Source organism: Columba livia, chromosome 5 (assembly GCF_036013475.1).
Source record: "Columba livia isolate bColLiv1 breed racing homer chromosome 5, bColLiv1.pat.W.v2, whole genome shotgun sequence".
Taxonomy (NCBI): Eukaryota; Metazoa; Chordata; class Aves; order Columbiformes; family Columbidae; genus Columba; species Columba livia.
In genome coordinates, this window is record NC_088606.1 from 34387912 (window position 1) to 34402973 (window position 15062).

General features: G+C 34.8%; 1 protein-coding gene across 2 annotated transcripts in view; it reads right to left on the reverse strand.

Annotated features, from left to right (window-relative positions):
- The window catches only part of FMN1 (formin 1), a 146109-nt gene that overhangs the window by 92453 nt on the left and 38594 nt on the right, over positions 1 to 15062 (reverse strand). For both annotated transcript variants that reach the window (XM_005502448.3, XM_065064211.1), the window contains one exon: positions 4120 to 4916. In XM_005502448.3, the coding sequence (XP_005502505.2) occupies positions 4120 to 4916 (797 nt within the window). The remainder of the gene's footprint in view (positions 1 to 4119; positions 4917 to 15062) is intronic.

Sequence of the window (15062 nt, forward strand, 5' to 3'; positions counted from 1 at the left end):
TCCAGTAAACATTTATGAAAAACCATAATTGATCTAACTATTACAGATTAAAATCTGTGATAGATGTCAAAGAAACGTACTACTGCTACACATTTTTGGCACAACAGCCAAATATTACAAACTGTAGCTTGTTCAAATACATCTTGAGAGATTTCTGTCATTTCAACGAGCATTAGGAGCATTTCAACAGCCGCTTTTCTGTGAAATTCCCAGTAATCCATTTAGAGCTATAAATATAAACAATATGAACAGACAGTGAACAAACTCTATTCAATCACATTTTAAGAGCATTTGTGGTCATTTGAACAGGACTGGATTGACTTCATGTTAGCTGCAGATGTCATATGCTCATATTTATCCTTGTTGTAGTTCTGAGGAACTAGGGTAATTAGTGTATTTTGGGACACTAACCATTGTTCTGCTCCATTCAACCACCGGTACATTTGAAATGTGGATTATCCTTCCTTTTATTTTTATTTTTTTTTTTTTAATTTTGGTGTGGTTTTGTTTTTGTTGTTTGTAGGTTTGGTTTTTTGTTTTGTTTTGTGTTTTTTTGTTGTTGTTGTTTCCTTTCAAGACCAGATTAAGATTTGGAACACTTTGGAACCTGTTTATCCAATCCTCTAGTTTTATCTGGATTTGGGGAAAACACTATGTAGTGCCGCAATCATGGCACTTGCATTTTGCATGAGATTTGTTTCAAAATTTCAGTGCTTCAGGAAAATATGTGGGACAAAACTTCTGTGTGCTCTTCATGTCTGTCAGTAGAAGGTGGGCTCATTCTTCCAGCAGGTGTCACTAAAAGGCAGTGAAATTATTTGCAATAAAAAAGTGATGAAAACCCCTATAAAACACAAATAGCTGAGGTCACTAAACATACTTTCATTAGATGTAATATGCAACAAAATGCAATACCTACCAATTTAAGGGAAATAAGTTTTTAAAAAAAATTTAGAGGTTTTTCTACTTAATACTCAACTTTACATTTACTGTCATGAATGTTTAAGGAACTCTAATTCTTCCATGAGCATCTGCTGATGCAGCATATTCTGTGCTACAGGACATGCTTACAGCTCCACAACATCCCTCTCTCTGATATTTGCTGTAGTGTCAACCACACTGAAGAATGAAGGATTCTTTCTGGCTCTGTAACAAGAACTTTGAAGTCTTGGATAGCTGCTGATCTGAGGAGCAGACCCTTGAAGAAGTTTCCAATTCTAGTGCAGACCATGAAAATGCTGGACCATTACATCTGGTGACCAGCAGTTCACTAGAAAGCTATGACTTGGATATTGCAATCAGCCAAAGCTTGATGAACCAGCAATATTTCAGAACAAACATTTTGATTTCAGTGCATCAACAGGAAGAATTAAAGCAAGGTTTATTTATGGACCAACTATTTATTCAGTATGAAACAATTTTTCTCTAGTAATTTTGGGAAAGGAAAACCAAATGCTCAAGATGCCTGCTTCAAGATATTTCAATGCCTCTAATTCTGAATCATTGAAACAATACAACTGATATTTCATTATTTGTTTGTTCCTCTCAAATATTTTCTATAAAACATTTACACCTTACAATGCTTTATTATAATAGAATGATGAGTCTGTCTCATCAAAATAAATTCAGACAAAAAGCTGTAAACTAAAAACTCATATTTAATTACATTTAAATTCAGATATTTAACTTAACAGTGTTTAAATACAATCCTAAAAATAACTGAAAATAAGAGATTAAGAACAACCATAAATAGTCATACTTAAATAATTTATAGTTACTTATTATAAGAATTTAACAAGTAATCTATAACAAATTAACAAGTAATCTATAATAAATCACCTGTAATATAATAATTCATAATATAGAATAATATAGAATAACATATAATATAGTTACAGGATCTTATAAGTCATATATGATAAAATAAGGTAATTTATTACAATGCTCAAAATAAGCTTAGCATCTTTGCAACTGCACTTATGCTAAAATAATTTTGAACACAGGTAATAATGATTTGAATTTTAAGACCTGAAGAATCATGTCATTTCATTACTAAAATGACACAGGACCTGAATCTTATTTCATGATTCTAGCAACTTCTTGTTAAGCTAGTCTGTGTCACTTAAGCATCCCTGGAAAAACACTTTTCGAGACAACCCTCTTAATGGAGCTCTATGTTACATTAAACACTACTTGAAGCAAAGCTAGAATCAGCCAAAATCCAATAGGGCAGCTGAGCAGCACTGAAACCACATCCCAGTGTGGCAGTAAGGTATGTATGCTGGTCCAGACAGTGTAAATGGGGACACTTCTCCTGCCAGCTGAATACATGGATAGCATAAACAGAAGTTGTGGGATCATTTCAAAAAGAATGTCCAAAAATTGTTTATTTATGCCGGTTCAACAAAAGATCCCTTATAAACAATTCAATACACGTTTCACGGTAACTTTAGATTTGCTACAATGATATATACTATCAGTCTACTTTCATTGAATCACAGAATGGTTTGGGTCAGAAGGGACCTCTAAAGATAATCTACTTCTGCCTCCCACCACAGGCAAAGACATCCTACACTAGATCAGGTTGCTCAAAATCCCATCCAACCTGACCTTGAAGATCTCCAATGATGAGGCATCTACAACTTCTTTGTGCAACTGTTTCAGTGTCTCAAACTTGTTGTAAAAAATTTCTTCCTTATATGCAGTCAAAATCCACCCTCTTTCAGTTTAAAATCATTGTCCCTTTTCCTGTCACTACAGACCTCAGTAAAAAGTCTGCCTCCATTTTTGTCATAAGCCCCTTTTATATATTGAAAGGCCACAATATGTCCCCCCTCGAGCCTTATTTTCTCCAGGTTGAACAACATAACTCTTTCAGGCAATCCTCACAGGAGATGTGTAAGCCCTCTGTTCATTTTCATGGGCTCCTCTGGTCCTGCTCCAACAGGTCCATGTCTTTCCTGTACTGAGGGCTCCAGAGCTGGATGCAGGACTCCGCATGGAGCCTCACCAGAGCAGAGTAGAGGGGCAGAATCACCTCCTTCAACCTGCTGGCCACACTTCTTTTGATGCAGCCCAGGACATGATTGGCTTTCTGGGTTTCAAGCTCACTTTGTCAGCTAATGTCCAATTCTTTGTCCATCAGTTCTTCTCTGCAGGGCTGCTCTCAATCCACTCATCCGCTAGTCTGTATTGATATTGGGAATTGCCCCAGCTCAGGTACAGGACCTTATAGTTGGTCTTGTTGAACTACATGAGGTTTGCACAAGTCCGTTCCTCAAGCCTGTCAAGATCTGTCTGGATGGCATCCCTTCCCTGAAGCATATCTAGAGTTTTATCCTAGCACAAAATCAAAATAAGATTGGTCGGGTTTTTTTACTTTTCATATGTATTTTTTAAACCATGGAGAACTCTATCAGTATTGAGACTCCTCCATAATGGATGCTTCATGCTACAGGTTCTTGAGCTGCGTATATATATATGCTTTATTTTTCCTGCTCTGACATAATTATACAGAGAGGTTGGTTTCCCATTTAACTGTTTCCAGGAATAGAATAATAGAGGATGACACAACATAGTGCTGTCAAGTGAGACTGAAGTGACTGGAAAGCCAAAAGAAACTCTAAGTGCTCATCTGACCAAATTTTAACATCCTAATGCAATTTTAGTTAAGGTCAAAAACCAAAACAAACAAAAAACCCCACATACACAAACCTCCAACTTTCTAATCTCCTAGCTACCTTTTTTCTTTGTAGTGCTAAGTCTAGGAACCTAGGATCCACACTGTTACTAGAGTTTTCCATGGAGTACTTGGATTTTTGGGAAAAAAGTGACCAAATTTCTTTTTGCTATAATGCACATAATTTTCATTTATAATGCATATAGTTTTAATTTATATTTAATATTTTAAAATAGTTTCTTATGATCTATTTTAGACTTCTAGAACTGATTCAATTTTTTTCTTAAAACATGTAAATTCCATTCCTCTACACTGATTTTGTTATACATTCCTAGACAGTTAACTTTTTGCTAGTAAGTCTTAAATAGTATACATACCCTTGTATCATGGCTTATAAATACCAGCTCTAAGTCCAAATAAATATAATAAATATATTTTACCTGCTGCCTTGTAACTGTATCCGTGTCCAATACAAAGGCTTCATGGGACGGCTAGGTTCAATGGCAGGTTTTCGAGGACCTTGGTTTGAAGATAAAGTGCTATTAAAAAAGAACCCAGGCCCAGGAGGTGGAGGGGGTGGAGGTAACCCAGATCCAGGCAGTGGAGGAGGAACAGGAGGTCCCAGCCCTGGAAGCGGTGGTGGTGGAGGTGGTGGTGGTGCTTGAAAATCCCTACAGCCTTCAGAAAGTGAAGATGGCAGTGGTGGACCAGATCCAAACTGAGAAGTCACTGAAGTTGGACCCATTGGCAAAGGAGGTGGTGGAGGAACTAAACCTTGTAGTGAAGAATCAGGAAGGGGAGGAGGAGGAGGTGGTGGTGGTAGTGGTGGTGGTGGTGGTGGTGGAGGAGGAGGCAGCATTTGTTTTGGTTGACAAGGTAAGACACTTTCTGAAGACTGTACATTGTAACTGTCCTTATTTTCACTTTGGGCAGAAATACTATGTGACAAAGAAGAAATATTGAGCTTTTTGGGTACTATTTGGTTATTTTTCACAGCTCTGTTTTCTTCTTCACTAGGCTTTATGAAAGTTTCTCTGTCAGTCTGTATACATACATTTCGGTATGTCTTTGGTGGGTTGTCATCTTCAGTAGAAACACCAATATCCTTTGCTTTTTCACTTCTTCTGTTTAATTTATTATCAAGCTCATTCTTCAGCTGTGCAATGTTTTCCTCAAGCTGAGCAGTTGATACAGCATGTTCTCCACGAATATGGAATACCCTGAGTTCAAACTGAGACTGTAGAACAACAACAAAAAAACTCCTTAGTGCAAAACAAAAAAGCCCTCAGTTTTTTGTTTTTTGGTTTTTTTTTCTAAGGTGTTTATTTTCTAGTAATTAAAAATCTTCACTTTTAGAGTATGTTACTTTAAGCAAACCATGATGACAGAAATACTTCATTTTCTCAGTTCTAGATAGCTTTATTGCAAGCTACTACATAACTGGACAATTACTCATCTTTAAAGAAATGTAAGCAGTGTGTATTTCAACAAAACATATTTTATTAGTAAATATCCAGAACAGCAATTCAGCATATTCTAAGTTGTACCTTGTCTTTAAGAAGACTTACTGTTTTTTAATTGCTGAATGCAATGATTAATTGTTCATTATGGAAAAAAAGTAACCTTTTTGAATGGCATTGTACTTAATGACACGATTTTATTGACTATATAATTTCATAAATATGCCATATATACAGTTAATATGCTAGGAAGTAAAAAATAGATTAAATACAACAGAAGTAGAAATGCTGCCCTCAAAAAATATTAAAGAAACAAATTAAAACACTTTCTCAATCTATTACTAGTGTTCTCATCAATTAAAATCACAGAGATTTAAATTTATCTTTACTATTATATTAAAACTTCATTTCTACTAGATGTATTTTAATCTGTAGTTCAAGAAAATAAATCTTCGAACCAAGAGAATCAGGAGGTAGAAGGAAATAACAATCTTTCAAGAATATAAGTAAGGAAGAAAAACCCCCCACTTTCCTACCATATATCAGGAAAAGAGAAAAACATTTGACACAGAAATGTGTCCTTTAAATAATCCAATCCAATCCAATCCAATCCAATCCAGTCCAATCCAATCCAATCCAATCCAATCCTGCTACTCCAGATTGTTAAGTCCCTACAAGCTATTTTCTGTTACTCCAGGATACTATCAGGCAGCTGGTGTTATCTTGTTTCTTTGCAAGGCAATGACTCCTGAAAGAGCATTTTCCATGGTTCTTTCAGTACAAAGGGAAGCCAAGATTTCAACAAAAGCAGCTAATGAGCTGCGATTTTTCCAGATTCCTGGAGGAACAGCAACTTACACTTAAGTTCTCACACAGTGCTGGTCAGAAGTGGCAACATAGCACTCCCTACTTATCATTCCAACTTAAGCATCAGGTTAGAGTTAATAGTTTACAGCATTAACTAATACACATCCAAGTCATGCATGTGTAGCTCAGTATGGCAAATACAGTAGTGTAATATGCTGTAATTTTATATCATGCAAAGAATCTCGAACAAGTGCACAAACAACGTATGTTATTTCTTACAGCAGTATGATCATCTGGCATTCTAATCAATTTGTTAAGGTAAAGTCCAAAGTAAACAATCTGAAAATACTTTCTTGCAAAGATAATCAAACAGATTTGTGTCGGGAACAACCCATTTGCTATTAGTTTTACAGAAAAACTAGGACTGATATGTACAACACATTGAACATTTTTTGCTTGGCTTTTTTTTCCTTCCCCACCCCCCCTTTTTTTCCTCTACTGTTGTTCTATCAAAGTTTGTTGTTGCTCAGCTTCATTATTAGTTCAGTACAAGTACCAAAAGATTTTCTACCATTTGAAATGTACCAGAGCAATCACCTTTCTTTTTAAACTCAGCATACTGATCCATAAATGCGGTAATTAAGTAAGTTTGCCTTAGGGAATTTAGCTATTCTGTTTATCATAGTGCTTTGCCCCTATTGGACATCAAAATCTCCCTGATAGAACGATTTACTTTGAATGTTAAGGATTTTCCCAGCAGTAAATCTGAAGTCACCTCAAAAACACACTGTAAAACAAGCATGGTATTTTAAAAAAACTACCTATTACATTTAACTGGGCATGAAAGCAATTGTGTTAGCATTATATACCTTTTCAAGTAGAGATCTTCAGTCTTTAATTTACAATATAAAATTGGTGGTTTAAACTCAAATTATATTTGAGGTGATATTTTTATGCTTTGTCTTGTTTTTCACTCTTTCGCATTTTCAAAATTATTTTCTGTTATTAAAAATAATAGAACTGCTAACATAAATAGGAATTAAAGCTAAAATTACTAAGCACAAAACAGAAAAGCAGGCTTAACAAAACTGGGATTTGTATTTGCTCAGAATTCTTCTTCTGATGCATTATACACCAAATTTATAGTTAGTATTTTTATTACGAAGATATGCCACTACATTTTGTTATAGCAATTGATGACGCAGTACATATCCAGGCAAATATTTGCTTTCTTACAATTCATAAAGCAAAGGACAGGAACAATGGAATCTTCTTATACTTTTCGTTATTATAAACAAATCTAACATACTGAATATAGTAGAACTATTTCCATCTCACAATTTCAAGTGGGAAATAAATTAATCAAAACTACTTTCATAGTAGGTGCTGTCACCAGAATCCTGAAATATTAAAAATATAATGTAAACACAGAGACATTTTATTGAATATAAATTAGTGTTAGAAGCGCTCATGTACAACCTTTCCGGTTAAAATACTGTTTTCATCTAAATGGGAACCAAAGTTTTTTACCTTAGTATACAACCTGTCTACCAAAGCTTACAGTTTTATTTTCAGGTGTCTGTCAACAGTCCTTTAAAATGTTTATGATGGCTACATAATGATACATGTGGCTGCTGAACCAATTTTTAGCTAAATTCAGATCTATGGGAATTTGAATAGATACAGTTGAAATTATTCAACTGGACAGATACAGTTCAAATTATTCAGTATCTTTTTACTGAATCATGTCAGCAATTATTACTATCATGTTGGCAATGTACTGAGTCTGTTTCCATGGCACGTCGTGCATCAGACTCCTGGAGTCTTTGGGAACTGCTGTTAAAATAAACAATGACCAAAGGCTATCATCAGAGCATAATAGTTTGGTCACAGCTATTTTAAGCAGAATGAAATGGAGAAAAAAATTCATCAGGAAACAAGATGTCTGAGGGAGGGAGAAAGGTGTGGGAAGAAGGCTGGTGGGACAGAAGATACAGGAGGAAGGCTGGACTTAGAAAGCCATCCTTTGCAGCATGAATGAACATGATTTATAACTGAAAAAGGGTAGAGGATTTGGAGAACTATCAGAGCAAAATGTCTGTCTAAATTTCTGTATATAACGAAAGCAAGACATTAAGAAGAACGGTTTGGGAGATGTTCATCAGCATGGTTTATACATACAGGATAACAATTTATTTCCATTGGAAAATGCATTTTCCACGCTGCTGACTTGTTTAGAAGCCTGCTGCCTGCTTCTCAACAACGTTCACATAAGAAACTGGCGTTGTATATGTAGTGCAAGAAACACATTTTTCTGCTCCCCTGACCATTTAACTTTCTTGCAGCACCAATCCACTGTTTCACAGCTTATATCAAATTAAGACCTCAGGCCTTGGCAGGTAGAGGATCTCTGGTTTCTCACTGTGTCCATGACTATTGCCAGCCACTCAGTGACATTGTCTAGTTTTTGTTACATTTTTCTCCCTCTCCTGTACACACACACATAAAATTGACACAGTTGCCTAAATTTCCGTTACAATAGAGATACATTTCTGTGGAGGGGTTTTGATAGATAAAGATTTGTTGCTGAATTAGTCAGGCTCAAAGGGCCGCTTCTGAGAACAGAATCTGCTGTGAGAGAGAGGGGCGTTCCTCAATCACCAGGGTCCTGGTGTGGCGTGAATCATCGGACGTATCATCAGTGAGACTCCAGCGCATGGACAGCCCACAATACTCATTTAGCGAATCCATGCTTGGAGCGTGGACGCATGATTAGAATATAGTTGCATATATAAGGAGGCTGGTTTCTGTAATAAATGGCATTAGCATGATTCACATTGAATCGACTTGTTTTGCTGAATCCTTATTTCGTTCCAACACATTTCTTCCAGATTACTGTTACAAATACCAGACTAGAGGCAGGTACATTTCAATAAAACCTTATTACTACTTCCTCTTCATGTTGACAGTTTACAGAAAATGTAAGTATATAAATAAATGTACTGTAAAAGCCTCAATATGCTGAAATAATATTTCAATCACAAATTTGAAAGTACTCCCTGAGTATCTTAAGCCTAACTCAAACAACAATACACTGCTTTCCTTGGTATGATCTTTCTTGTTCATTGTCAATATTAAATATGCAAATAATGCTATGCTAGTATGTTGAAGAACACTGATAGAAATCAGAATTCATAACAATCTTATCAGACAAGGAAGCAGTCTGTAAACACATGCTACACTTCAAAAAAGAGAGCTGCAGTGTACACAGCCACTGAAGGGACGGATCAGTAGTTGGGCAGCTCTAGAGGAAAATGATCTGTGAAGGACAGCGTATCACAAATTCATCCTGAGTCAACAACTCCATATTAGAATGTATAAACGCAAATGTCATATGCAAAAGAGTAATCCTTGTGCTCTATTCAGCTACTAAAAGGTGTATGTATGTTCAGTTTGAGGAAAATGCTGTCCCTGTGTTCACGATCACTGCTATGGAAATCTAGGGCAGCTCATTCAGTATTAATTTTCTAGGTTCAATCTACATTGTCTTTTGCCTCCACCTCACCCTTAGTGTATAACAGTCCCCTTGTCTCCTAGGTTTCTTTCTGTTGCTGAAAAATACTTCCACTGTACCCTTAAATTAACTTTGCAAGAGGTAATTCAGCTCGAGTGCTGTCAGCTGTCCTTTCAATCCTATGGTTTTCTGAGCTCTGAAACTAACCTTCCTGGCAGATGTACCCCTTTTTCCATTCTTCCCTAGGCTTTCTGCTTCAACCCAATATCCAGTTTGAAGAGGTTGAATAAATAATAACAGTTCTGTCTGTCCCTTTCCCTGCTAAGTCTTATTTTTGCTTCCAAATTTGCCCTTGCTTGGAACACAGGTTTCAGAGCTTCTGCACCTCTGATTCTGACTAAATAAGGTCCGTGCATATTTGCTATTCAAGCCTCACCAGTACAGCTGTACTTACAAATTAGTTTCTCTAATCTCTCAAGGTTTGCCTAATATCTGCCATTGGAATGGGCATGATCCATTTTCCTTGAGTAAAATCACCTCACTAGAGCAAATCATCGCAGCTGACTCTCAGTTCCCTAAAACACAGAGAGTTATATATAAGCTTAAAATAACTCTTCCTAAAAATATAGTGCTGTTAATGGGTAAAATATAAGCCATCCTTAAAAAAAAAAAAATACCCCTTTAAAAAGTTACATGATATTGACATGATACATTATGATTATGCAAATATTCAAAATATTGACACACTGTAGCCTGGAAAATAGGAAGAGTTTTTGCTATGTCTTCCTAATGTCTTCCTGTCTTTTCCCCTTACACTCAGCCCTCTGTCCTGTGATGCCTGTAACTTTATTTCTGCACCTGCTAAGTGACTTGACACAACACAGAGAAAAAAGGCAATTTATATTTTCTGAAATAATGTCAACAGCTCAGTCTTGGTCCCTTAAGACTCAGGAACATATGAAGCATATGTTCAAAAGAAGAAAAACCACCAAAATCAAATGCAATTAATCACAAAAGAAAAAGACTAAATCCTCTCATTCAGAATGTAACCTAGGGGTTGTCTAAATGTTTTTGAAATGATAACATGGATTGACAGAAACAAATCATAACGCCAATGTGACAGCTTTTCTCTGTGCTCTGATAGGTGACAGAAAGATTACAGTCTCATTTAATACAGTTAATACAGTCAATTAGAGTCTATATAGTCAATTAAATGCAATCAACTCACGTATATTTGTTGTGTTACTGTTCCATATAATGTGGTTTTATGTGGACAAAAACATTCTAACCATGACTTAGAATTGCTCTGATATGAAAAGTTTTAGAACAATTTGTATATATGAATATGAGAAAACTGTAAATCTCTACAGTAATCTACATTCAAAAATCAGTTGCTGGCTTGTTATTAGTCAACACTTACTTGCAGCATGAATGTTGTAAAAAATCCTGAGAAATGTACTAGTAAGGTACACAAAAAAGTTCTCTAAAATGCTGTTTAGAGTAAGCAACATGTAGAGCTTTTGCTTTGAAACTAGCACATTAATGTTTCATTGTTAATGAAAAATATTTTTTCACTAGTGTTTACAGCGCAATTGTACTTTGAAAAGCAACTGTGTAAAAATGGCACGTCTTTAATGAACAAAGCACTTCTATGTATATCAGAGACAGATCTCTTCTTTAACTGAGAAACACACACTTTTACTAGTTTTTACTCTAATTAGCCTGCAAAAAAACAACATACTAGGGAGAAAGTGAGCTCGATTTTATTCCCTTCTCTGACTTTATACACTGATCGTTACATCTAATTAGTTACTTATGCCCAGCCATGAAAATGAAATCAATAGGAACAAAGAAGACACGAAGTATATAAGGATATGTTTTCTAGAAGTAGGAATGCTGGGCAGGATGGGGGGAGGTGGGATGGGGGAGGGAAGGGGGATTTAAAAAAAAAATGAAAAAAAAAATTATAGACGTCACAGCTTTTTAAATTTTTTTTTTCTTAATGGTGTTTTTGCCATCAAAGTATTGTGCATAGAAAAGAGAGGAAAAACACATTTCTCACAGAAGACAGCCTCTGATTTTTTGTTTTTGTTCATTCTAAGTAATTTCATCTTCAGTTTTTGGAAGAGCTCACACTTTTTATTCTTGTATTGTGTTGACAAACAAAAAAAAAAGTCCTTTATTGTTAAATCTCTGCCCTTGAAAAAACATACATTTGTTTTAAATTTTAACAACAATTAGAGATTTAGCAAAGGATTTCTCAATGAAAAAAAATTAAACCTATTCCAATTTACATAAAAATCAAAATTCCTCTCTAACAAGGATAATAATTTACGTATGGTATATCACCATTTTGAAGGGTAAACAGTATGGATTATTCTTGCACCTCACAGTAAAAAAATGAAGCTAAATGACTGACATTCTCAAACATTTCCAGAACCTTAAGTATTTGTATAGGCTATGTATACAGACACCAATTCTCTTTCTAATTTAAAGATATTAAATACATAGTTTTATAGAGGAAATGTAGCAAAACTAGTTGGGAGGAAAACTGACCATAGTGGGTGTACTGAACATTGTTTTTATATATATTTTTAAATATTGAGTTATTTAACAATTATTGACATTTGGACAGTTGAGAAAGAAATACAGCCTTATAGCCAGTAATTCTGGAGTACAAAATTATTGGTATAGCACATCATTAATATATACCCAGTTACACTATAAAATACATTTTTTTAATAATATCACATGCAAGATTACTTATATATCGGACTACAGATGGCTTAAAATTCACATCACATTTTAAGCACTAATTCACTTTCACTTTTAATACTTTAAATATTTACTGTGAAAATATATATCATGTTTGATGTGTTATAAAATGCAACTTCTGATTTAACAACACCTGCAATTACTTGTGATTGATTTGTGATTCTTTTAACAATTAAAATTCCTACAAAGATATATTATGAAGAGGTCCTCAAGCTCAGGTTACTACACTTAAGCAAACCTATAAATAGACACCAAGCATATAGCCATTTGATTAAACATTAAAAAAATTAAGATATTATTCTTCCAACAACTAAGTTACACAGTTATTCAACACCGTAAGTAAATGGCATTTTGACATGCCCAATATAATTAAATATCCAAAAACCTAGCAGATCTTTAATAGTATAACTATTTAAAATAGAATAGTAAAAATGCCTGTTTATGAAAAGGAAACCTAGATTATCGACTTGTATATCCTGTATTAAGAATTGTAATAATTAAGTATTTGAGTATATCATTTACAGATTTAGAATGACTCAGAATACATCCTCCATAATAACTTCCTTCCTTACTTAATATTTTATAGCTGTGCTTAGCAGATGGATTACTACATTTAAACAACGTATATTCATATAAGGAGTGAAGTTGTTAAAAACTCTGTTTCATTATAAAATTCATATTTCTGTGAGGTTATGGAAGTTGTTACAGAAAGCATAACAGAAAACAGAAAGCTTGAAGCAGGCAATATGAGACTCATATTTATACTATCCGAAAATCTAAGTAATATAAAAAAGGACTGTCAGTATAACTGCACAAGTCATGTGAATTATCTACCAGAACGAACAAAGTAATGCCATCAACCTGGAATTTTGAATTCACTCATGAATTTCTCCTTCCCATGACACCAATCCAGAGGGATACAAATGAAAATAGAACATTGTATTTCTAAACTGTTATAAAGGGAAGGAGATGGTAACAAAGTTTTATTACCTTTTCCCTGTCTCACCTTTTTGATTATTCTGAAATAACTGGTATGATACACTTCCTTTCATCTTTTTCCTTGTCCTGTCTGAAAGAAACACCATCTAACCAAGAACATCTTCAAAAAAACAAACAGGTAAATGAACAACTGAATGAATGTATGAGAAAGTACTAAGTTCAATAAAAGCAACTGTTTAAAGACAACCTAAGCAAAAATGATTTTTGAGAAATGAACTATGTTTCATACTCTGGTGTTATTTCTGTTGTTTCCTTATTCTTTGTTAGAAAAACTTCAAAACCAGCAAACAGCATTTCTCAGAATACAGAAAACCCATGAGAAACTGAAGGTATTAACATAACTCGTCTGCACTGCAAAAACACTCAAATAAAACGTGGCATTTTTATAGTGAGTATTTAAATTAACATATTCTTACATTTTCTTGCATGTTTATATGTTTCTAATATTCTTCCAATTCATTGTTCCAGTTTCAGTCAAAACTATTCTTCATGTAGCCAGTAACATGCTCTTCATGCCACTTCAGAATTAGTTCGCAGTTATAACACATTTTGAATACTTCTTTTCTACAGACTCAGTTCTGCATACAAAATTAAGAAACATATATTAACATCTTCAGCTACTCTTCACTCTCCTCCCTCTTTAGAGTTGACAGTTGTATTATCCTTTTGCTTTGCTTCTTTAATTCATTTCCTAGCGATCCCCAGTGCTTGTTTTCTCTTCTTCTTTCCTATTCCTATTTCCTATTTCCTTTCCTATCTTCTATGCACATTCAACCCTATACTACACAGGAAATATGTCACTGTAATTACTATATTAATTTATAGGCTTGTTATCATCCTTCACCTTAATTTTATTACTATAAAATTATTCTCCTAAATTAAATCCCATTTTTTAGCAATTTGATTATTTGATGTTTTCTGTCTTGTCCTCCTCCTCACCATTTTCCAGGACCCAGATTCAATAACAGCCAAACTAGCATCCTTCCAATTGCAAAACCTGTCTGCTTGTCTCCAAACATGGAATGCCTGGCAATAGATTTGCAAGTGTTTGGCCAGTGCATTTACACCTATTGAGTCTAGTGGATCTATAAAGACAATAAATAAGAAATGGCTGGGTTTTGTCTGTTTTCTTTTTTGTTTTTGTTTGTTTTGTTGGGGTTTTTGTTTGGTTTTGTTCGTGCTTTTGTTTGTTTGGTTTCGTTTTTTTTGTTTTGTTTTAAAATATATGTAACATAAGGGTTTTGTTGGTTTGTTGTGGTGTTTTGTTTTGCATTGTTTGGTTTTTAAATCAGCTCATTCTTTCACACTCGTGCTAAGCTTTCAGTGACCATGCAAGTACAAAGGTAACAAACATACCCCCATTTTTGTCACTGCAGGACAAGTATGAAGAGTCATGCAAAGCAGATCTATGATACAAGGACTCCGCAGCTGTTTTCTGATCAGGACCATGTATTTCAAAGGACTATTCTGTACAAGATACAAATCACCCCTTGCATGATAGACTGCACATAGTGCTGTATTCTTCTAAGCTTCTGCATTTCCTCTTCCAGCTGTTTGTGGACCCTTGATTCTCTGTTAATGTTCTGTCCTCTTTTCCATGCTCCTGACAGGGTGATTTCCTGGTTGCCTCAACATTTGCTTTCCTTATCCTGATGCCTTGTGGCTGCTCTGTAAATCTTTCTGTATAATTACATTTATCTAGGTTTGGTTTCCTGCACATATGCATGTCCTCCCCTCAGTCCCTGTTAACAACTACCACCCAACCATCTTATATTACACAAATTAACTCACTTGGAGAATTTTGTTATGCAATAAATAGCTCACAATG